Source organism: Jaculus jaculus, chromosome 4 (genome assembly GCF_020740685.1).
Source record: "Jaculus jaculus isolate mJacJac1 chromosome 4, mJacJac1.mat.Y.cur, whole genome shotgun sequence".
NCBI lineage: Eukaryota > Metazoa > Chordata > Mammalia > Rodentia > Dipodidae > Jaculus > Jaculus jaculus.
In genome coordinates, this window is record NC_059105.1 from 34,514,147 (window position 1) to 34,539,947 (window position 25,801).

Below are 25,801 nucleotides of genomic sequence, written 5' to 3' on the forward strand. Positions count from 1 at the left end.
CCAGGAGTCACTCTTGATGCTTTATATGTAATCACATAACTGTAACCATACTTACATGAGATAGTATCACTATCTGACTAATTAAAAGAGACAAAGAGATAGATAAATTGTCTACATTTACCCAGTTAGAAGTAGTAAAACCTAGATGTGAACTTGGGAAATAATTGTGATCTTACACAATCTGCTAAAATGTTTTCTGTACCTGATACATTTCAAATAAACAATTCTCAACCTATTTTCATCACCTGTGTGTTAGAAATGAAGGACGGGAGGACACAGTGTTCATGGGAGCTATCTTTCAGGACAGGTGGTCAGGCAGGGCTGATAAGTCCCTGCCTGTGTCACTGGTGTCCTGGGCCACAAAAAAAGCAGATTCAGAAACAAAAAGGCTCCCTTTGGAGGAAGTAAGGAAAAAGCTTACTGGAGAAATGAGTGTCGTTTTCTGAATCAGGCCATTGCTCACAGGAAACGAGTTAGACAGGGCTGCATATGGCCGAGCTTATGCTCTGTACATCAAAACAGAAGTGAGGGAGAAAGCACAGCCTGGTAGAATAGAAGCACGGAGTCAGAAAGAGACCCAACCATCCAGTTCTCGTAGCAGATTCCATCAGCCTCCCCTGATCTCTTCTCCTAGACTTCCCCTACAAAACGGATGGGCCAGCCAAGGCTGCTGAGGGCAACCGCATAGTGAGTGATTCCTATGGGGGTGGGGGGATGTGTGAAATAGGTAACTTTGAACACTGAGACACCTTGAAGGAGATAATGGACTGATGTGGGGAGCCATGAGTGGGAAAACAGGGTAATTAAGGGTCAGGGAATTTGGGGAGACACCCTTCAAGACTGGCAGGTGGGAAGGACTTTGGGAATATCCCAAAATATGCCCAGGGAAAAGGGCAAAACGGAATATTCTTCTCTTCCTCTGGCTCAGATGGCTCCTGTTTCACTCTGAGGTAACCATTCTGTGATCAGAATTAGGTTCTAGGATTTGAGTGTGTGTTTGGAGGCTGGTTTGGGACACTAACAACCAATGCGTTTTTTTTTTTTTTTTTTTTTTCCTTTTTCTTTTTCCCTCTGGGAAAATCCATTTCTAGTTCTAAATTGTCAACTTCAAAATGGGTTTCTGGTTTCTTCAAAATGGGTTTGCCAGTTTATTTCAGTGTTGGGAACTGCCTATAAACATGTAACCTTTCAAAAAGATTGATGCCATGTTTAAAGGCTAGAGATTCACTCACATGTTGTCTATCCTGGCTTTTCTCCTATATATAGTACCATGTTTCTATGAAAGAAACATTGAAATCAAAAAGGGCTAAAGTCACCAACACCAGCAGCCCCCAAATCTTTCATGCATGTAATTGACTTTCTTCCATGTTTTAGTATTTCCTGAACCTAGGCAAGCAAATTCCAGCTCTTAAGCAACATTTGATGTTTCACCAATACCCAGTTTAAACAATCCTCAGGCCTTGGTAATGCATACCTACCTCATAGGCACAGTGGGCTTTCTTTTCTTTTTATTTTTTTGCTTCAGAACCACTTTCATACCTCAGTCCCACTGTTTGGGGCTCTCAGTGGAATATGGATCTGTTGATGGAGTCAATCCTTGGGACAAAACTGTTCATGGAGCTTCAGAGAGCTCACCCAAGAAGGAGCTATAGCAGTTGGGATCTTGAACGTCCTGTGTTCAAGTTAACCCATATGTTAAAGCCTTTATTGTCCAGGGAAAGATGATTGGGAAACACACAACCTTTGAGAAGTGGGACCTAGTAGGAGATGCTCTGCTTACTGGGGGTGTGGCCCTAAAATGGACTGTGCTACCTAAGCCTTCATGGTGTAAGCAGTTTCACTGTGGCCCTCACCCCCACAATATCGCATTGCCTCCCCACAGGCCAAAGACAGAGACGACCTTCAAACCTGTGAGCTAAAAGCAACCTTTTCTCTTTGAGAGTTAACTATCTCAGGTACTTTGTTACAGTGATAGAAAGTCGACAATGGGAGTCAAACCCCAGCCATCTCTACATGCATACTTTTATCGGCTCTAGTGCTTTACCTCATCCCACCTCCTTGAGCTTCAGAGAAAGAATATGTACTCTTCACAAGACACCATAAAGCTACCTCTTCCTAAAGAGAGTGGCTTTGGCTCTTCTAAGGAATTACATTGATTCTCAAATTTCCTAGGCCTGAGGTGAACCAACATGTCACTTGCTATGTAATTATAAAGAAAGATGTCTGTTAATTTCTGATGAATAACTCAGTGTAATCATTTGAATTCCTGGGATATCTCAAAGGTACTGGATCAGCAGATAAAAACAAACTTTCTCAGGCTGGAAAGATGGCTTAGTGGTTAAGGCACTTGCCTGTAAAGCCTAAGGGTCCAGGTTCAACTCTCCAGGTCCCATGTAAACCAGATGCACAAGCTGGTGCATGCAACTGGAGTTTGTTTGCAGTGGCTAGAGGCCCTGGAGCACCCATCTTCTCTGTCTGTCTGTCTGTCTGTCTCTCTCTCTCTCTGTCTCAAATAAATAAATAAATAGATAAATAAAAATAAATATTAAAGGAAACAAACATTCTCATTTTACTTTGCAAAGAACAACAACAGATTTGAGATTGATAATAACTCTATTATATTAAATTACAAACAGGAAAATACATGAATGTATGAGATCTTTCCTTTTTATATCATTAAAAATATAAGAAGATGATCAAGTTGATATCATTACAATTCAAAGTTGAAGATATTTCCCAATTGTGTCCAATACTTTCTCTCCTCTTGTTTATTGTACCACAACCGCTCCCTGGGACAATTTCTTTACCTACACTTACGTATGAACTTTGGGTGGGCTCAGGTCTACTTTCCAGTTCCAAGGGTGGCCTTATAACCCTGTTCTGGTTTAATTCTAGTCCAGTAGTGGACCAGGCCCAGACTAAGCCAATAAATCCATTGAGTACCTGAGCATAAGTTCTAGGACCTTCCTGAATGTACTTGCAGTGAAACTTAACATATAGTTGTTGGATTGGAGGTTCTGATGGCCATCTTGTCACCATACGTACCTGGAGAATGGTGCCAGCAGAAAGAATGGCAGAGAGAAAGAGCCTCTTCCTGGCTGGTCTGGAAGAGCTAGAACCAGCTTGGCCTGAAGTCAGCTATGCCTACTGGCTTCTTTTAGGTGAAACCCTTTTTTGCTTAGGCCAGTTTGAATTAAGTTCATGTTCTTTAAAACATATGAGTCAACTGAAAGAATTGACATTGTTTATCAGTGTCCTTAAGTTTTACTGGTGGCCTTTAAGGAAGAAATGGTTTTTGTCCTTGTTTGCCTATGGTATATCTGTTTTAAATCTCTTTCTTAAGCTGGGTAGTATGATCTCAGCATCTTGTTCTCTTCTCTCCCAATGCACAGTTTTCAATCTTTCATTGGCAGGTCAGCTACCAAATATATTCCCTTAAGTTGGTTCCCAGGCCACCTTTGTAACAGAAGAAGTCTTAAGTATTTTCATTTTCTCACTCGGCCATCTCTTTGTTGCAGCCACAATGTACCTGAGCCAACTCCCTTTGCCAGAAAGATGTCATTCCACATTTCTTACGACTGGAAAGTAGCTTTCCATGCTGGGTTAAGATGTGTTAACTCACGTGTTTTTTTTTTTTTTAATCTATATAAACAAACTTGTTCATTCCTCCCACACAAATGTCTTTTTATAGGTTAGCATGCTTCCAATTTAGACAAGACAATAAAAAAGGGGAAAAAAAGAATAATAATACACTGTGCAGCTCTCTAAAAAGACAATGCAGGTATGAACATTTTCAGAAAACTCCAGAGCCATCGCGTTTCTGAAAGTGCTTGCAGGCTATTCATGCTGCTGTTAAATAAGCAGATAATCTTTATCTGCTAATAAAAAACAGCCTGTTGCCAGAGGACTGTGACAGTCTTAACAAGTTTTACAGAAAATAAAAATACCAGCAGATAACAGGTATCATGTTTTCTTTTGGCAAATATTAACACTTCACAGCTAGCATATCTTGCTTACTTAATTGGGCCTATAAAAACCCACCAGGCTGGTTATTTGGAGCCATTGAAATTCTTTAGACCTATTCTTTATAGCTTTTCAGAGCTTGATGGGAAAATAGCTATAAAGCAGACTGGCTAAAAAGTTTTTTTAAGATATCAGGTCCATATTTACAAACCTTACATCCGATGTGTGTTCACTTATTTTAAAACAAATGAAGTGAATAAATCAGGAGGATTTTTTTTTGAAAAGAAATGAATATTCTCCATCAACATGAGAGAAGAAAAAGCAAATATGTTGACTAAAGCAAGTCTCAAATTGACTCTATAGCTTTCCCATCACCCTGTCTGCAGAACCTGACTCCAACAGAATCAATTTTCTCTCCATACAGGAGTTGGTTGTAGGATTTGCCACATGTGCTAATGTTAGATGGAGTGCTGAATTAGATTTCCAAATTCCTGGCTACACTATGAGTTCCTCCAAAGTGGAGATCATGTTGTATTCTTGTGGCTTGCACTAGATTTGAGCAAATAAATGTTAAAGTTGAATAGAGGGCATACAGAAAAGAGAACAAAGGTGTAGTGAGAGAAGTTTTAGACTCAGGCCACAAGGCAGGTATATTACTGGCTGATAATTACAGACAAAATGACTGGGGATAGGCTAAAAAAGCCAGAGAAGGCGTAAGAAAAAACACCCATCCCATGGCAAAAAAAAAAAAAAAAAGACCCTTAAAAATAGTCATGGATGGAATGGAGAGTGGCTTAGTGGTTAAGGCATTTGCCTATGAAGCCTAAGGACCCAGGTTCAATTCTCCAGGTCCTACATAAGCCAGATGCACATGATGGTGCATATGTCTGGAGTTTGTTTGCAGTGGCTAGAGGCCCTGGTGCACCCATTCTCACTCCCTCTCTCTCTCTCTCCCTCTCTCTGTCTCAAGTAAGTAAATAAAAAATTTTTTAAAAGTCTCAAAAAAATTCACGGATTCTTCTAATTTTTCCAATGAATATCCGTGATTTTGGATATCAAGATTTTTGTGAGCATGTTATCATTATTTCATAGCCCATTTTTAAATTTATTTATTTATTTGAGAGAGAGAGTCAGATAGAAAGAGAGAGAGAGAGAGAAAATGGGTGATCCAAGGCCTCCAGCCACTGCAAATGAACTTCAGATACATGTGCCACTTTGTATATCTTGCTTATGTGGGTCCTGGGAAATTAAACTTGGGTTCTTTATCTTTGTAGATGAGTGTGCCTTAGTGGCTAAGCCATTCTTCCAGCTCTCCTGTCCTATTTAAAAAAAACCAAACCTTGGGCTGGAGAGATGGCTTAGCGGTTAAGCACTTGCCTGTGAAGCCTAAGGACCCCGGTTCGAGGCTTGGTTCCCCAGGTCCCACGTTAGCCAGATGCACAAGGAGGCGCACGCATCTGGAGTTCATTTGCAGAGGCTGGAAGCCCTGGCGCGCCCATTCTCTCTCTCCCTCTATCTGTCTTTCTCTCTGTGTCTGTCGCTCTCAAATAAATAAATAAATAAAAATTAAAAAACAAACAAACAAACCTTTTATTCATTTATTTGAGAGAACAGAGAAAGAATCATGGAGGAAGAAAGAAAGAGAGAGAGAATGGTACACCAGGGTGTCCAGCCAGTGCAAACGAACTCCTGACACTTGCACTACCTTGTGCATCTGGCTGACGTGGGTCTTAGGGAATCAAATCTGGGTCCTTTGGCTTTGCAGGGAAGCTCCTTAACTGCTAAGCCATCTCTTCAACCCCTCATGGCCTATTTTTAACCTAGTTTAAGAGTACCTGGGGCATCTGTGTCTGAATTATATAGCATCCATGGACTCAAACAACCATTAGTAAGAATATTTTTAAACAAACACATGGATCTGCAGTGGAAAGGTACAGACTCTTTCTTGCAATTACTCCCTCAGTTCCAGAGCACAACTATTTACATAGCATTTACATCACATTAGGTATTAGAAATAGTCTAGAGATGATTTAAAGTGCACAGGAGGAAGTATATACGTTCTGTGCCATTGAAATAAAGAGCCTGATAGATTGTAGCATCTGTAGCGGGGGGGGGGGGCGGGGGGGTCTCTGAGGGTAGGAGAGGATTGTGATTGTCAGGTAGCTATCATTCTAGTTTTCTTCTGAACAGCTCAGATTTTTTTTTTTTTTTTTTTGTTTCTGGTTTTCCCAGGTAGGGTCTCACTCTAGCTCATGCTGACCTGGAATTCACTATGTAGTCTCAGGGTGGCCTCGAACTCACAGTGATCCTCCTACCTCTGCCTCCTGAGGGCTGGGATTAAAGGCTCAGAAGTGTTGTTTGGAATAGAGTAAGTGTAAGGAATGTGTTTCAGGACTTTTGGCTTGAGGAGCTTCACTTGTGTAGTGTTCAGTCCATAAAAATATTTCTGGTGGGGGCGGTGGAGATGAGCTTTGAAAGCAAACCTGAACTGCTTTGATGTTTCATGAAGGGTCAGGAGCCCGTGCTCAGCTCTGTTTTATGAGTCTGAATCCTTGCTGACCATCTGGAGAGGCATGATGGGGTTTATCTTCATTTTTGAGGGGCAAGGGTGGTATCTCTCTCAGGCTCTGCCCCAGTACTCCATTTGCTTTATACAAGCACTCATGTGACACAGCTGACTAGCCTGTTCTAGAAACTTCAGTCTCATGAAAGCTGCTCTGTTGGGTCTGCCTGGCAGGAATGAAATGTTAACTTTCTAAACTTGCTTTCCTAGGTTTCTACAAAAGTAGCAAGACAATGGTGCAATTTCTCAGGCCACCACTAGACAAAAGGTACTAGTGTTTTTCCTTGGCATGGGGAAAGGAGAGGAAAGGATTCTGAGATTCTAATCCCTGGGTTGGACTACCTCAGGCGATCACACATAACGCTCCTCTTTTATGATGGTGCAGTTCCCAAGCATCCCTTTGGGATGCCTTCGACGCCATTGTCTGAGAACCATAAAATCAGTCACATTTGGCAAAGCTCAACACACCAGAGCATGGGAAAGACAAGTTAAAATAGAGGTACTTTTGCACTCACTAGATTGTCTGGTTACACATTTTCTTGGCATAAAAAGAGTCATTTAAAAAGTCCGCCCCCCACCCCACACAAAGAGACTAGACATCTATCTCAGTTTGGTGAGGGCCAGAGTACGATTAGTCTCTTGAAAGTTTAGCATCTTTATCCTTTCAGCACCAATTAAAGAAATTATATAAAGTAAGGTCAAAGCAACCAGAACTGATGAATCTGAAATTACTTATTTTATTTTGCTCAAAGGGATTCATGGCGGTTTCAAGATGTAACTTTTCAATATGTTGGGCACAGAGTTCTGTTCTCAGGATAGTGGAAATCACTTTCCTTCATTTTATTGCTGGTTTGTTTTGTTGAGGGAGCCAAGCTTTACCTAACAGTGCCTCACATCTCTTGTTCGGCAGTAAATCAAGCTCAGTCAAGTTTGAAGCAGAGTGAATTGTTTTCTCATCTGCTATTCTGTGAAAATATTTTTCTTCTGTTACTGAAAATCTAAGAGACACTTTGTCCTATCAATATAAATATTGTTCCATTTAATTCTTGAATCTGTAATCAAACCTATAAATAGCTGGTGGTTCAGATCTATAGTCTCAGGATACCTTTCTCCAAATATGCTGATACCCATTGGTATCACTGATCTTCATGGCAAACTTCTATTAGTATTGTGTTTGTGTGTGTGTATTTGTGTGTGTGTGTATTTTTGTGACAGGATCTTATATAGCCCAGTCTGGCCTTGAGCTCCTGATCTTCCTGCGTCATTCTCCCAATATGCCAAATGTCCCAGCATGCCTGACTATATCAGTACTTTGAGACTCCATTCTATGAGAAGGCTCTCTTGGGCTGAGTAGCTTCTGTTGCTCTGTGCAAGAGTGTGGAATCCTGAAACTGACCTTATGGTCACATGTCATCCATCACCTTCCCTGGTGTAGATGTGAAAACTGGAGTGAACCAAATTTACCTTCTCTATGTGTGATGAAACTCAGCAAGGGAAGCTCCTACAAAACACTTGTCTTTCAAAGGGACTTTGGTGATGGAAGGCGCTGATTATCAAAGAGGGTGCGTGAGAAAGAAGCACAAGCAGAATTCCTCCAGGACCACTCTCAGCTCTGCTCCAGAAGTGACTGCACCAGCAGCTAACATCCACCCAGGTTTACTGAGCACACCAGGCTGGAGTCAGGCTCTGTGATTTACGGGAGTGCGGAATCCAGCTCTAAGCCTCTCCTCTGGACAGTCTTGTGGATGCTGAAGAGCAAGATAAGGTAAGGCGCTGTGCCGCCCTGTGCCAATTCAGAATATCCATCCCTTCAGTGGTCACAATATTCTTTTCTGTTCCCCAATGTTCAATAATTTGACAAAAACGAATCCTCCAATATGAAAATTACCATTATTGCAAAGCAAAGTCATCCTAGTCTATTGGTAAGAATTGTAGAATGTGGATTTATGAGATTGGATGCACACCCAGTTGATCATCTCTGACAAAAACCCTTCTGAAATTAAATTCTAACAACCATTTTCTAAAGAACAGGTAGCTTATCTCTATGGTATAAGAGAAGGAGGGGAAGAATTAAGGTCTACCTGATGGCGACAAACACTGTCTGTCCTTATTACAGCAGATGTTGTCTGTTGGTCCCAAAGCAGCAAGTACAAAATAAGAAGTAGGCATGAGAGCAAATAGAAGGAACATGTACACATGCCAATGGGGTTTGACTTACATAAACAACTTCTATGGGAGAAGATGGTTGTGGTTGGGGTAGTATTCATCTCTACAGAACAAGAGAAGCCTGAAAGCACCCTGATGCGCACACATCTTTCTTGACTCTGTGGTTCTGCTCTGAATTGTTTCAGTAAAGAGGAATTCATGATTGGAATCAGGTGTGGGCTTACCCAGTGAAGGTCATAATCAGATGGCCTTGCTCTTCCCTCCTCGTCTTCATACACAGGGAACCCCTCCCTCCGGGCCTGGTAATATTCCTTCCGCAGCTTCTGGATACGGTCTGTGCTTCCACCCATGGGACGGCCACTGCAACACAGGAACAAACATGGTCACATGCTGCACGTTATCCTTGGAAGTCACTTTCTCATTGCCCTATTAAAGGGCCTGACCGACATCCAAATTTGAAAGATTCAATAACGTTATTTAAATATATATGAGGGAAATGGTGACATTAATAGAAATGAACAAGAAAAACATCCTTACATGCATACCTTTAGCTCCGAGGGTCAAAACATCTGACTTGGCATTAAGAAATGAGACGATAAGGCAAAGTCCTGGCCTTTGAGAACAGTTAGCAAACTCATCCCTTTCTTCTGATGAGCACGTGCACAGATTGGTTAAATGTTAATGTGGGTATCTCAAGTTTTGAGCAAGTGGTGATTTTTGTGATCCCATGCCAGTCGTTTAACCTGAACGGGGTTGGTGGCACGAGCTTTTGAAGAGAGAGAGAGAGAGAGAGAGAGAGAGAGAGAGAGAGAGAGAGAGAGAGGGAGGGAGGGAGGGAGAGGTATGTGGGGGACATAGGATATAATTCAACATATGAGCACAGGCAGAAAATGATAAGGGAAGACCGTGAAGGTCATGTCAAGGAATACAAACTGGATGACAGCTGGTGACATCCTGCTGCTTATCCTTCTCTGTGCTTTGGTCACCACTTCCACCTGGGACTTGGAGCTTACCCAGTGACCTCCTCACCTTTTTAGGCAGCTAGTAGCTCTTTTATTTATTTATTTATTTATTTATTTATTTATTTTTGTCATGATCATTTCAACAGAATCCGTACTATGCTCTGTAACCCAGGACCCGGAGGCAAGAGGAAAATGGTATGTGGACCTGAGCCTTCTTTCCATCTTATTGGTTCATTTGAGGCCTACGTACCCTATTGTGCCAGACCTCATAGTAATATCTATAAGTGTAAAAACGCACACTTCACACTCTGCCTGCAAGCGTCACGCGGTCTGGTAGGCAGAGGACGGGCATGGCTACAGAAGACTGGCATGCAAGATGGCAGTGCTGCAGCGGGCAGGGCCCCGAGGCTGTGGGGCACAAAGGGCTTCGGTTTCGACAGGGCAAGAGCGGGTCTCGGGAGGTGAGCATGGGAGGCTCCATAAAGGAGGTGACCCATTAGCTGGACCTTAACGGGTATACACTTGCTCAGCAGCTGAGCAATGAGATGAGGCAGCGGCAAGCCGAGTAAGCCGGGGCAAGGCAGAGCTCCATGAGCATGCTGCTTGGGCAAAGAGAAGTCAGTCTGTCCCGGCAGGGGGAGATCATCAGCTTCTTTGGTCACGCTTTCTACACTTATCCGATGACATATGCTTCCTCCTCCCGGTTAGAAAGCAGAGTCGAATAAGAGTAAGTGCTGGTGACCCAAGTTTAGGGAGATTTAGAATTTACATTAGTAAATGGCGCAAAGTATATCACTGGCAATTTTGGGTACTTTAACTCAATTGGCATTGCTATTGCTCATGGATCGTGGGTGAGATCATTGATCTAGTTTATGGGGTGTATAGAAGAGGCCAGAGGAAGGGGGGCTGTTTTGGAAGGAATGTAGGAGCTTAGGGTGAAGAGCCTTGGCTAGCAAAAAAAGGTCCCAAATATTACAGCTGAGTTTTACATTTAAATAATATATTTGGTTCAAATATGACATATGCTTTATTAAGGTATTGGAAATCATGCTGGTAAGTTATGAGAAGGAAACTTTTGAGCAAATATGGTTTGGAAGGAAACATTCTTCTGGAATTATGGCTTGTAAGTTAATGGGAGGCACAGCCCCTGTGTCTCAACTGCAGGGTGCTCTGGCCTTGGGAGATTGCTGGGCGCACAGCAGATATGTAGGAACTGATGTCTTTGATTAAGAAAAGACAAACTCTGGGTGCTGGGGATATAGCTCAGGAGGTAAAGTGTTTGCTGTGTGAGAACGAGGACCTGCATGTGATCCTCAGAACCTACGTGCAAGTGCGGGGTGTGGGAGTGCAGGATTGTCATCACAGCTCGGGGAAGGCCAAGACAGGAAGAACCTGAGGACTCTCTGGCCAGCCATTCAAACACAAGTGCTGAGCTCCTGGCCAAGGAGAGCACCCTGTTCCAAGCAAAGGAGGGTGACGTTCCTGAGGAATGACACCTGACGCTAGTGTTGGGCTTGCATGGACACATGTACACATATATGCATGAACATGGAGATACCTCCCCCCCCCCAACATACACACACACATCTAGGGATTTAAAAAAAGACAAAGCTGAGTGGGAGAGATAGCTTTACAGTTAAGGCGTTTGCCTGTGAAGCCAAGGGAGGCAGGATCGATTCCCCAGGACCCACGTAAGCCAGATATAGAAGGTGGTGCATGTGTCTGGAGCTTGTTTGCAGCAGCTGAAGGCCCTGGCGTGCCCATTCTGTCTCTCTCTGTTCCCCTCCCCGCTCTCTCCCTCTTCCTCTTTCTCTCTTTCAAACCAAATAAAATGAAATGAAAGTGTTTTCTTTTAAAGGCAAATCCTTTGGGATCACAGACCTTCATGTTGCTTCAATATATGTTTAAGTCTCTTTCTTAAGTAATTTTTAAAGATTCTTTTTTGAGTTCTTGTAAAAGACAACCTTCAGGAGACAATAAAGCCCACTAGGCTTTTCTGAAGCCCAGGCAGGAGAGAGCAGCATAGGCTATTCTGAACGGTTTCCCTCGCCCTCAGTAACAGGAGGTTACTGTGGTGGCTGGACTCCATGCACAGGCTTCTGCTGGTTATGGGAAGTCATGAGCAGCATTCAAACACACCAGATGAGTTCAATCAACATGGTGCAAACATCGCATACATAATCTATTAGCTTACCCCAAAGAAACTGAAGCATTGAATTCAAGCAGAATGAAGTCATCAGTAATAAAGGGAAAACAGAAAAGGAAAGAAACTGATAAGGCACCATTCTTGAAAAAAAAAGACAAAATACCATAATATTCCTTGATTTGTGGGGGGAAAATAATCATATTCAGACTGTAGACTGTTCTTCCATATGCCTTTAAACACATACATTTAAACTATGGGTTTGATCATACTGCAAAGGGAATGGGGCAAGAATATAAAATCAGCTGTTCAGGATTCAAATACTCCTGATGGCTGACAGGAACATGACTTCTTACCTGGAAAAGAAATCTGGCTCCAGCGAACAAAACAGGGAAAAAAGTCCCAGAGCATCTAAGTACAAAATAGTCTGTATCTCCTGCCTCGTATGAATATTTTAAGATCATATGGCGTACTATGCAAGTCTTTTATGATAACTTGGCAAGGCATCCTTCCTGTCTAACCCTCATTCTACCTTTAAAGATTAGGAATAGAAATTTCTGATGTTAATTTTCAGTTCTTTTCTCATCAGATAATACATACAAGTTTACCAGAAAATTGAAAAAAGATAATATATACCATGCTATTGTAAGCAAAGCAATTAATCCCACTTTGTGCTGAAGATGTAGAAATTTAGCAATTTGATAGTAGACTTACATGCAATTTGTAATAATAGTAGCATTTGTCACAATAGTTGTAAGTTATGTAGAAAATATATTGATGCAAACTTTTGCATACTCTACTATCTTCCAGAGTAGACATCACCAATCAATTACGGTATTCTTTTCCAGGGATCCTAGACATAGACTCTGACTCTTTTTTTCTATAACCCAGAACGTCAGGTAATGGTTACTACCAAACTATAGGATCCAGCACTTGAGTTGAATTTGTTTATAATCCCTACTTGGCAAATATATTAAAATCTCAAGAAAATGTTAAAATATAGGTTTTAGTATGTTGCTTAATAAGGGTGGAGAATATGAGGCTTGTAGCTAATAGATGATTTATAAGGTTGGACTAACTTTAAAGATTCCTTTGACCATGTCTTGCTATTGCTGACCAACTTTTTGTGCCCCATTTTCTTATATCTTAGAGACTGAATCCTTTAGCAACAAACTGAACCAGCATGGAAATTATATCTGGCCTATAGGCTGTTGTAAGGATTCTCATGTTCCCTTTGTTCTATTTTGTTCATTTTTATGGGACTTAGTAGCATAAATTCTGGGCAATCTTTTATCTGGTAGATTTAGAAGTGACATCATATTATAATGTAACTCAAAACCTGTCAATCGTGTTAATGTGTCTATGTTGCTAGTTTGAAAAGTAGGCTTCCTGTACTGTTTACAAGATGAAGTAGAATTTTGCCAGTCTTTTCGTTTTTCTTTTTAAATTATCTTTTAACCCAGGCTGGCTTCAAACTCTCTGAATCCACCTACCTTAGTCTTTCTGGTGCTGGGATTATATTTGTACATAAATCATATGCAGATGAGCCTAGCCATTCTTTTTGTTGTTGTTGTTGTTTGAGGTAGGGTCTCTAGCCCAGGATGACCTGGAATTCACTATGAAGTCTCGGGATGGCCTCGAACTCATAGCAATCCTCCTACCTTTGCATCCTGAGTGCTGGAATTAAAGGCATGTGCCACCACGCCTGGTGAGCCTGGCCGTTCTTACAAAGATCTCCCTGTTACAGCTCTATCTATAAGTAGGTGATAAGTGTCAGTCTTTGACTTAAAATTTTTAGAGAAAATTTTATTTATTTATTTGAGAGACAGTAAGAGGAAGAGAGAGAGAGAGAGAGAGGGAGAGAGAGAGAGAGAGAGAGAGAGAGAGAGAGAGAGAGAGAGAGAGGGAGAGAGAATGGGCAAACTCCAGACATGTGCCACTTTACTCTTCTGACTTACATAGGTACTAGGGAATTGAACCTAGGTCTTCAGGTTTTGCAGGCAAGCACCTTAACTGGCAAGCCATCTATCCAGCTCTGACTTTCAATTTTATGTTGGATTAATTCAGATAGTACAACAAAACATTTGTTGTGATGATTTCTTGTCAGATACCCAGCCTGTGTCTTGAAAGGTGGTATCCCTGTTAAATAGACCCTTTTTATATGACTGCAAAGTTTAGCACTGTAATGAATTTCAGAAACCGTATCATTGTCTTTATAGTCACCTAAAGTCATAATTGCCCCAACCATCATATATGATAAACTTCACACTAAGGCACTGTCTGATTCTTTGGAATCTCAACTTACTCTTCTTAGTTTGTACTATCCTTAACTGCAGTACTATTGAGAATGAGCATTTGTGTGTGCAAGCCACAGCCTCATCTCCTTGTTGATGATGGCTGGAGAAGGCACACTAACCATTATAGAGCTTCTGTGATGTTCTAAATACAGCATTTTTTTTGTGCTCTAAATACCTCAGCTAATTTAATCCCATTCAGATGTGCAAGGGTGATATTGTTTTTGATATTTTCCAGGCAAGTATACTGAGGCTTGAAGTTGAACACCACCACTGGCTAGGGGTGGCCAACATGTGCATGCCTGCAAAGCCAGCATCGTTACCACCATATCGTGTTGCCTTGAGAGAATGGCATTAAAATGCAGCAGGCATTTTGAACAGCAGTTCACAGGCGTTTCAAGGCAGAGGGAATTTAGCAGAGCACATTTATAGTCATACCTTTTGATGTTATTTTATTTGCACAGATCTTTGCAATAAAAATAGAAATAGAAGTAGCTGAAGCAACAGGAATACATGTGATGAAGTCTGGATTCATTAAAGAACAACATTGGAGCAATTACACATGGACATTTCTGGGCAATTACTATTATAGCTCTAACAAGCTAATGTGGGAAACTGGAATAAAATTGAATTGGGTGCAAAAGACAGTCCACATAGGACAAAGATTCTGTGTGAAAGACAAGGAGACTGGGGACAAGGAACAAGATGAGAGATCATGGACAAGGAGCAAGAGTGAGAGCTCGTGGATGAGGAGCAGGAGGAGAGAGATCGTGGATGAGAAACAGGAGTGAGAGACTGTGGACAAGGGGCAGGAGTGAGAGTTGACCAGGGCTGTGGCTGGGAATTGGGAGCTGGGTGTTAACACCAACCCATGGCCACTGTGAAACTTGTGAATTACCTGTGGTCACCTCATGTGCTTGTATAAACGGGCATGGTCATAAATATATCCACTCTGATGAGAACTGCACTGCCTAGAGTCAATCCCAAACAGCTGTTTTGGTTTTCATGCTGTCCTTAGAGATCCTCACCACATGCAACTCTTCATTCTGAAGGGAAGACGTTCTCATTTGGTGAGCACTGTGCTTTCTGGGGGAACTGGCCTGGGGTCCAGAGCTGATGAAGTGGCTAGGTAACAGGCTTCCTGGAATGGGTCCTTAGCAGGACTGTCCCTTCTCGGGTGTAGTAGTCTGGACAAGTCATTGCATCAAACTCTTTGAGATAAGAGATGTGCATGCCAGAAGTATAAGAAGGTTTTCAAAATGTTATTTTGATTCCATCTTTACAATTTTTAAAATTATATATATCTTTCTATAGTTAGAATTGGAATTTCAAAGTTGGTCTCAAAAAGGGCATAAAGATGCTGTATGAAGAAAGCACTTTCTCACACTTTGAGTATGTCAAGACATATTCTCTTTCTTTTCTTCTCCCCATTCTCTATAAGAGGTTTTTTTTCTTCTTCTTCTTCTTTTTGCATTTAAGGAGCTAAAAATCATCAAAGTGTAAACTTAAAATTTAGAAGTATCCTCATTATACATTAGACTACAGGGCAGATTTATTTTTATTATTGTAAGAACACAGCTCTGAAAGCACCTGAATGAAACTCTGTGACATTTATACTCCCAACAACATAAATATAATACAATCTGCCTATGTGGATTGTGATTATGCTAGTTTCCTTTAAATTTCACAAAAGATTCTGGCTATATATATATATATATATATATATATATATATCATTCAGCTTAAGACAGATCTTCATGGACCTGACTCTTATGTTCTATGGGAGAAAATAATTTCTGACCAATAAAATTTTTGAGAGTTTCTTATATATGAATTCAGGATCATTAATCCAAAAACATTTAGATTTGCAGACACTATGGACCAGACAGTATTTATAATAATACTGCACAGATTCAATATCCCATAATGAAAAAAAATGCATTTAAATAGTATGACCAGGGCTGGGGAGATGGTTTAGTGGTTAAGGCATTTGCCTATGAAGCCTAAAGACCCTGGTTCAATTCCACAGGACCCATGCAAGCCAGATGCACAGGGGGCACATGTATCTGGAATTTGTTTGCAGTGCCTGGAGGCCCTGGCATGTCCATTCTCTCTTGTTCTTTCCCTCTTCCCCCCACCTCTCTTTCAAATAAATAAATAAAATATCTTAAAAATAATATGACCATAATACTAAAAGATTTCATAATAAATAAATAATTGCTTTTATGAAGGCTTAATTTTAATGATATTTTAGTTCCAAATATCTTTGAAAATTATCTGGAATGAATATTCATTGAAAATTGTGATTGTATAAATTTTTATCTTACAAAGAATATATATATATATTTTTTCAAGGTAGGGTCTTACTCTGGTCCAGGCTGACCTGGAATTAACTATGTAGTCTCAGGGTGGCCTCGAACTCTCAGTGATCCTCCTACCTCTGCCTCCAGAGTGCTGGGATTAAAGGCATGCGCCACCATGCCCAGACAAAGAATATCTATTTTTAATAGGTATTAGTTTTTTTTATCTTAAGTCCAATAAAATTTTAGGACTTCAAACTGATTATTTACATGGACAGCATTTGGGGATTCTTTCTAATTTATCTCACAATTCACCATCATTATTTATGATAATATTCTGTACTTTCAATGATTTTTGTTCAAAAGTTTCCCTAAGTAACATGAATATGCCTTTGCTCATAGGGAAATTTAATTTCTACAAGATTTAAGTTATCTTTGTGATTTAAAACAATTACTCTAAATTAAAACCCTGGTGTTTATTATGAATGTATTTAAATTCCTTGATTAACACTGCTGAGTTTAGGGAAAAAGTGAATAGTATTTATAACATACAAAACAAACTCTTTATATCTAGAATCGTCTTTTGCTTGTAAGACTTCTTTTTCAATGACCTGAGGTCACAAGCCCTCTCTTAGGCACTGAGGAAACAATGTAGAGGCATCCGACAAGAACTATGTCAACTAACAAGTTGTTGGTAGAATTGAGAAAAAATCCTAGGCTGCTTGCTAATAATCTATAAGTTAAGAAAGTGTGTGTTCACATAGATTTCCAGGATTCACTAAGCTACTGCTGATGTCAAGATCCTGTGGGAAATTCAACAAACTGCTCCGGAAAGGTCGACATGCAAGTTCGGTTTGCACTGAAGAAAACCCCAGGAGACACTGTGGGGTATTAGCCCAGGGTGGAATCCTGCACAGTAGGTCTTCCCCATTTGTGTCAATACTGCTGCCTGTGGCATTTTGATCCAGATGCACCAATCTGACACTGTGACTTGGCTTACCTGGGCTCCTGACTTCGCCATGGCAACCTCAGTCTGACCTCTTACCTTTCTCAACATGCTTCCTGCTATTGGCACCAGCTTTGTTTGAGATGCATGTCTTGGTCTTTCCATCCCTAGCTTGGTAAGTGATCCTCTGGCTCCTACTTCTGGATGATTGGTCTTGGAAACTATAACCCTGGACTGGACCTTGGCCCCAGTAAACCAAGCCATAGTGGCAGAGCATAAAGAAATAAAGGCCCTGCTCCCTTGGCACTTCTGATTGCATAATGGCATGTACTTCTGCTTGCACCGTGAGCACAGTGGCCATTACCTTGCAAGTAATCACACTGATTCACAAGGGCCACTTCCCCTGGGGGACGGATGCTATGGCTGAGACTCCTCACGAGATCAACGTCACCTCTTCTGATAAAAGGCAAGTCTCTGCTTTGCTCCCTCTCACCATAGGCAATGCGAGGCTGCTCTCGAATCATAACCGCCTCTATCTCCTCTCCTAGTGCACCCTGCAACTCCTAAGGTGTGAAGCTGATGTGCTGTTCACCGTCCAACACACACGAGTCACTAGCAGCTTCAGCCTACCTTCACGGCTGCAACAGACAATCACAACGTTCTAGCACTGCAGGCCTTGTTCAAATTTGAAAATCCATTTCTGCCATGAATCATAAAATATCTACTTAAATTTCTCACATTTCTTTTTATTGTAGGGAGAGAGATAGAGAGAGAAAAAGAGAGAGAGAGAATTCGCACATCAGGGCCTCAGCCACTGAAATCAAACTCCAGACACTTGCGCCACCTAGTGGGCATGTGTGACCTTGTGCTTGCCTCACCTTTCATGCATCTGGCTTACTGGGATCTGGAGAATTGAACATGGTTCCTTAAGCTTCACAAGCAAGCAGTGCCTTAATAGCTAAGCCTTCTCTCTATCCCCTCACATTTTTAATAGTGCTGTTATACTTCTATTAATATGCATAGCAGAATGTTTTTGAATCTTAATTTACATGTATACTGGACACTTTAGAGTTGGCTATAGGCATGTGAGCTGTATCGTCTCAAGGCACTGTGCCAGTTTTACAAATAATATGAGGTATGTAAGGGTCATCAGAGAAATTCAGCCAGTCATTCGTGTGGTAATCTTTGTTTCTTAAAAAGGAAGTATTTTAAAATGCGGTTGAAAAGTTCACACTGGATTTCATCAGAACTAATTTTTCATTTCTCTCTATAGTTCTGCAAACAGGCATGCATGGATGAGAAGAAAAGTTGTGGATCAATATAGAGCTGTGTGCTCACTGTACCTTCTGTTAGAGATGATAAATAAACCAAGCCCTGTCCTGTAATCCATTTATATAGACACAGCTACTCCTCCGTAACAGCGCAACCAAGCTAAATTTAACTGAGACGTTGACTTTATTTGGGATTGCACAAAAACAGAGGCTTGGGCCATTTAAAGAGTCATAGTGTTTCCATCAGACTTACCATTCCACGAATACACATGCCCCTAGGTATAAGCTGGTTTCATTTCCTTTGGTTGGTGTAAGTTTGAAGACTTGCATCATAATCTGAGTTTTATACTGTGATGAACCTTATCCCATTGTTCAGAGATTGGCATTACTTGACCAGCATGTCCCCATATGTGCAAGCTAACTGCTTAACCTGGTGCTCAACCACAGAGAGAGAACCATTTAACACAGTGCTAAAAGGACTTACATTGGGTGGGTTCAGTGATTGGTTTAGGTAGGACTCAGTACAGTATTGTCCTACCCTGTTTCTTCTGCATTTGACTATATACAAATTTTGTCTCATATAATGACTTTAGAAACTAATCTTAAGGTATGATTCTGTAGGAAAACTTATAAGCTTTCTCAAAGGATTTTAGGGCCCAAAATAAAATAAGAAAAATAAGCATAAAAAAGTAAATGGAAGAAACCTACGAAGATTGTATTATATTAATTCACATTCATGTTCTTAGAATTGAACAATAAACAATTTATGGAGAAATAAACTTTTGCTTTGTGCATGATAGGAAATTAATGATAATATGCACCCACATATCACTCTTAAAGAAATCTTTATCAACAACTGCAGGACCTGAAAGATAAAATTATTATCTTCTAGGCCTAAATCAAACACAGCTTGAATTTTAAGAATATACATCTGACATTTAGATGTGGATTAAGCTTTCAGGGTCATTCTGGGGAAAAAAAAAAAAAAAAGAAGCCTTTGTGGGCTGTAGGTCATGAAAACTTGGAAATTTTCTAGGCCTCAGTGAAATTCTCTCTTCCTCAGAGGAAACAGCAGAGAAGGTGTCCCTCTTCCCAGAGGACCACAGAGTGCCACCAAGCCACTGACCCTCAGCAGCTGGATATGCAGATCTTCCTTTTTGGGGAACAAGGAAGAAGGCCTTGATGGATGATGTGGTTTAAGAGATCTGAAGTAGTTTCTAATGATTCAGTGCATGGATGGCTTTTTATTTAGTGATCAGTCAGATAGTGTATGCTGCGGCAATAAAATGTCAGGATTTAGATTAAAACAGTAACACTTTACTCAAGAAGACCTCCATCACCCTCTTTCAATGGAGATTGTGAACATAATAAAAGTGCTAAAGAAAAAAAAAAAGGCTTTTAAAAAGTTTCTCAGTTGAAAGAAACTCGAGTATTACCAAGAGAGCGCAACCCTGGACATCAGGAGATAAATGTTTTAAATAGATATGATATGTCCCTGAGACTTTATACTTAGTTCCTTTTAAGGGTACATACAATGGATTGATTTTCTAATCACACAAAGTGATGCCTGGCTTACACATGGATGTGACTGCGGGGCAGTCCTTAAAGATTACATATGGTGCTAAATCATATCATATAATAAACATACCCCTCAGTTTGAAGTAGTTGGATAGATTAGCATAAAGCAAGAATTTGTGAAGAATATATTTGGTGGTTACGCATTCATCTTTCATGACATTTACACCTGGATGCAGGAATGCTGAACTCGTCCGAAAGTGTAAATAGGGTCAAAACAACCACCTAATTCAAACAGATTCTCAAGCCAAAGAGCTGCATATAATAAAAGATCTCCTTTTGTCCTAGATGGCATCAAATCCAAGAATACCCTCTATCCCATTTGCCAGGATGGAAGGCGAGCTCTGGTAAGCCAGTACCTCTGCTGACCTTTTGACCTCGGTATTATGGGAAAGAGAACGGCTTAATGTTTAGAGATTGTTTCAGCTCTTGTTGAAAGATGTGCCCTTGCTAGAAAAATGCCAACTTCCTTTTCAGCATGAAATAGAAAATGGTAAACTGGCTCAAACGTAGGCCACCAGCTGCTTCGCAAGGCCTCTTCAGTGAGTGAGTTCTGATGTGTACATTTACATTAACTTCACTGTTTTCTCAAACATGGCTGTGTCCCTGTCCCTGGGGAGCTGAGTGGGATTAGGGCTCAGACCTGAGTCCAAGGGACTTCACAGCCCAATGGGGGAGGTGGCAATCAAAACAGCTAATGATAGCCCAATGTGGCAATTATGTTGAGGACGCATCATAGAGGGTAATGAGCGCCTGTGGTAGTTTCACAGACAAGGTGAGTAGCTAATTCCACTTAAGGACATCAAGAAAGACCTTGTGAATGTGCAGGAGGAAGTATCATAATGTGCAAAGGGAACATCGTAACGTATGGCCCGGCTAATGAAGACACTGTGGGAAGTAAATGATAGGATCGGAACAGCTCCATGTACTCGTCCTTCTATAGGGAATGCTGTGATTTTCATTCAGGACATCATCATTGTTGTCATCATCGTCAGGGTCTCTGTTGAGGCAAGCCTGGAAGACCTAACGTATGGGATCAACTTTTTGACCTCTATGGGGTTTTCTTGCATTTTATGGTTTTCCTGTAGGTGTGTGTGCAGTTAGTTCAAACTAATCACTGGCAAAAGTCACCTTCCATTTTTCTCTCACTCTACTTACTGGACACTGTGCCTGTGGACTGCTGTAGCCTGAGGCAATGGGGCATTCAGACTTTTGCTCAGTTTGAAAACTAAACATTTTCCATAACAAGAGCTCTTGATAAACTGCTGGCAGGAGCTGGTGATGGTGTTGACCACAGCATTCATATGGTGATACATTCCCTACTAGGGGCAGGAATTGGCTGCTTAATCAGAGGGTGGACAGTCAAAGCAAAGCAAAACAAAACCAATGAAACCAACCCATTATGGGTAGACAAAGACTTTTATTTTCATTGGTATTTTAAGTGAAAGTAAATTAACAAATTGCAATGGCCCCATTTAAGTAAGGGTGAAGCCCAAGTCTCTGCTATGAAGCTGCCAAGTGGATATGAGAAGTGACTGATTCAGAATCAGTGAATATTAAAGACGAGGGTAAGATGGGCACTATACTGCTGACAACTGAACTCTATTAAATAAAAAGAAAAACAACTTTCTTCCAGCTTTCAGCAGCCTGTCCATTGTGTGACAGTTGACAGTTTCTTCAATGAGCATGATACCAATCATGCCTTTTATCCATTAGCGTGAAGTCATGTGTGGGAGAATAATTGAGTATAGTTATTTGTTTATTTTGGGAGTTTACGTAAGAATGCTTTTCCATTTTATTTATATCATGCTGAGACAAAACAGCTCTCCAATCAATAACCTATAGGTTACATCAGCACTCTCCTTTCTTCTCTAGTTTCAACAGCTTCATAAGGTACTATGATATATATTTTTTTCAGTTCTCAATTATTTGCAGAAATGGGAGTTTGGTAAGAGTTTGGAAAATAAACACAACAGATGATTTAGAAAAATCTCATTTAAATCAACATTAGTTACTTCCCAACAAGTGTTTTCTCACAGCTGTAAATAATCCCCCAATTAAGGGACTCAAGGTTCACATTGTTCCCCTGGCCAGGCCCCTTGTTTGGGAAAGTTACTAATGAGCAGAAACACAGGCCAAAAGGCAGGCAGGCCCAAGAAAACAGAAGCTTGAAGAGTCTACTGAGGACAACAGAATTTGGACAGTTGAGAGTTAATCACTGAGGTGATATATCTGTGGAGGATCTACTGTGTTGCTAGAGGAATAAACTTCTCAGATAACAAAGTACCAGATGCTAGTTTTCTACGTGGATAAACTAAGAGCAAAAGGCTGTGCAGAGAGCACAGTTATAGTACTCACGACGTACATGCACAGCCGAAAGGAGCTGTGGGGAAACACTGGTGAATTTTGTGATTCGTCATGAACCTTCTTGCTATATAATTCATGTCAATCCCTACTTGAAGATATGTTCATTCAAGTGTCATTAATAGACTATTGGTTATGGCGGGCTCATTCTTAGGATGTAAAGCGGAGGAGCATGTTGGATGGCATCGCACTCTGGGGTACAGTGCCCATTAGCATGAAAGGAGGAAGTAACATACTTTATTAGTGAGAGTTCTGACGTGACAATGAAATCATCTCTTATCCAAGTATGAATAAGCCCACTGCTGCATCACTTGATTTTTCTTCAAATTCTATATAAAATATAAGCCACCAGGTTTAAATTGATCACTATGTGTTTCTTTATATATTACTTGGCTTAGTTTTTAAAACTGAATATTTATTGTATCTAAGAGAGTCCCTAAATTTATAACTTGCCCCCCCCAAAAAAATGTAAAAGAAAAAAAGTAACCACAACAACCCCAGATCATTTCCTCTTCTTCAAAGAAGCATTTTAATACCATGTCCAAAATATCTAGGGAATTGGAAGGAGAAAAAAAATGGCGGGGTGGGAGAGAGGGGCTAAAGAAAAAGAGCTAATGGTCAGAATGCATCCTTATAATAAAATGAGCTCCTTAATGGAGGCTCACTGCAGGAATAACATTAATTCAGTATTAGGACTTTCACTGGAAAAATATGAATGTAATTTATCTCTTTAACTGTCAGCTGCATTTCTAAAGCTCTGAAGTCTGTAGCTTCCAGAGGCCTTTTGTCTTTCTGCCACGGCAGGGATATCTTGGACAGCTGTAAGAGCTTTCTGAGCTATCTTTCTCAAAATCCATTAGCTAATTCAAGGAACCTAATTAGAGCTGCCATTTTGATGGAGCATACTGAATGCTCTGTACAAACTAGCAACACCATCAATGTTTATTAGAGATCACAAAACCCAGAATGCTCCACTCCCTATGAATATTAATAGGAATACAGCAAACAAAATATTTATTAAAACACGTGCTTAATACCACCAAGGTTTACAGACAGACACTGAAAGGGAGAGAGAGGCTCCCACTTGAATCTGAAGGCCTGTGCTGGTGGACACACAATGGGCTAGGATTTACACTTAAGCAGTGGATAATCACTGAATAATGCCCACCCCGCTCAGCTCTTTGGGTTTTGTGCCCTGAGATTCAGCAACTCACAGCTGGGAGGAGAGATTTAGGTCCAGTGAAGTCTGAAGGAGGGGGTGGAGGGTGTTTGTAAAAAGAAAAAAAATTAATAAAACCCAAACAGTTGCTGAGTGCCACAGATTCTTATTGGCGTAGTAATAAGTAGGTCTTGTTTCTCTATAAAGTCAATACCATTGTCAGTACTTTCTACCCTCACCCAAATGAGGGTGACCCCAAGTCATTCCGGCTTGCTATCATGTTTTGTTCCTACACTGGGAAATTTTTCAGGCTGGACAGGCCTGGGCATGTGGGGTGCCTGAGGGTGCCTGTTATCCTGCTGTTATGCAGATGCAGCCCCTCCCCCTCATGCCCTGGTCAGGTCAGGTGTTGACCTAGGTTCTCTTGAAGAGGCCCAGAGACACTGTTCCTCATTAACTCCTGCCAGGAACAATTAAAGGCTCTTTGTGAAGGGCTCCAGGCCAGGGGTTCTAATCCCCCCTCAAGCTGTTGCTTCTTGACATTTTCTTTTCCTTCCTTCCTTCCTTCCTTTTTTTTTTTTTTTGGTCAAAACTTTAAAGCTCTGTTGGATCCTTTTGTCATCTGCCCTCCTCTCTTGAAAGCTACTGACAAACTGGATTGTACCATCACCATTGGGAAAGCTGCCCACCAAATCCTCCATTGACCCCCTAAAGGCTGGATATGGACAGCAATCTTCCTCAATGTCTTTCACTGATCTCTAAACCAAGGCCTTGCTACGAGGCCCTCTAACAGCTCCTCCACCACAGTCTTTATTCCTACTGTTATCACATTCCAATGCTCATTCATTGAATCATCTGTACATTCAACAAAGGATTCCTGGGGCACCTCACACAGGCTAGTTCTCAATAGAGACTGCATGGGGGCACACAGCTGTCTCTGGCTGAGACATCACCACTAACCATACACAACCCTTGAACCTCGAATGAATAGTTTTATACTAAACCTGCCCTGTTTTCATCAAAGCCAGGCATGGTGGAGGCAGAGGTAGGAGGATTGCCATTAGTTTGAGGCCACCCTGACACTACATAGTGAATTCCAGGTCAGCCTGAGCTAGAGTGAGACCCGATCTCAAAAAAAAAAAAAAAAAAAAAAAAGTCCACTGCTTTCTATCTTCCTGCTTCTTTATAGCTTCCCTATGCTCATCAAAGCTTGGAACCATGGTCCCCATTAAGAACACATACTCTGGAGCCAGACTGCGTGGGTACACATCCTGACTGTCACTTCCTGCCTCCTTACTTGGGGGCAGTTATATAACCTCCAGAACTTTGAATGAGGTGAGATATCAGGGAGGTGTTTTTCAGATTAAGAGAGTTACTATGTAAAACAGAATCGTGCCTGGATCCTAATTAGGACTCCGTAGGTAAGCATCTGCTGTGTGAATATTACATTGCTTTATACTGTATTGACATCTTTTCTTCCTGTGCCTTCTATATTCAAATGGCTATGATCAATCGCCTCTAGTACTGCGTTCTCCCAGCATTCTTATTTCTACAATAACAGTATGGTATCTGGTCACTGCCCTTTGATTCTATTATCAGAGCGGCCCTCCTAAAATCTCTCTACTCAAACAATTCCCTGTTCCAGGTATCTTTGCTGTCCTTGCACTGTCTTTACTTCCTACTCAGCCTCCTTCTCTTCCAGCGCCTGGTCTCCAGTGGAACTGTCATTATTTCCTAAGCTCACCCCAGGTTCTTCTGCATTGGCTCCATGATTTTGTCTAAATTCTCTCTTTCACCTGTGAATCCCTCCCCTGATTTTTGGGTTCTAAGGATGGAAACCAGGACCTCATGCTGGTGGGCATCACTTTACCTGTAGCCTCATCCTTGGCCCCTCTTTCCTGTTATTTTTAAAACAATTTAAGTAATAGCATATCACATTTAGCTATGCCCATTGCCATCATGTTCAGACTAACCCTCAAGCCCTTCCCCATGGTCTATGCGGCCAGCCTCTGCTGGCCTTGGTTTAGAGATCAGTGAAAGACATTGAGGAAGATTGCAGGCCAGGGTTTCTCTGGAAGCGCTCTTTCTCATGCTC

General features: G+C 41.1%; 1 protein-coding gene across 1 annotated transcript in view; it reads right to left on the reverse strand.

The window, feature by feature from the left end:
• Positions 1–25,801, reverse strand: part of Pard3b (par-3 family cell polarity regulator beta) — a 1,086,921-nt gene that overhangs the window by 99,452 nt on the left and 961,668 nt on the right. The window contains exon 21 of the mRNA XM_045147062.1: positions 8,917–9,052. Coding sequence (XP_045002997.1) covers positions 8,917–9,052 — 136 coding nt within the window. The remainder of the gene's footprint in view (positions 1–8,916; positions 9,053–25,801) is intronic.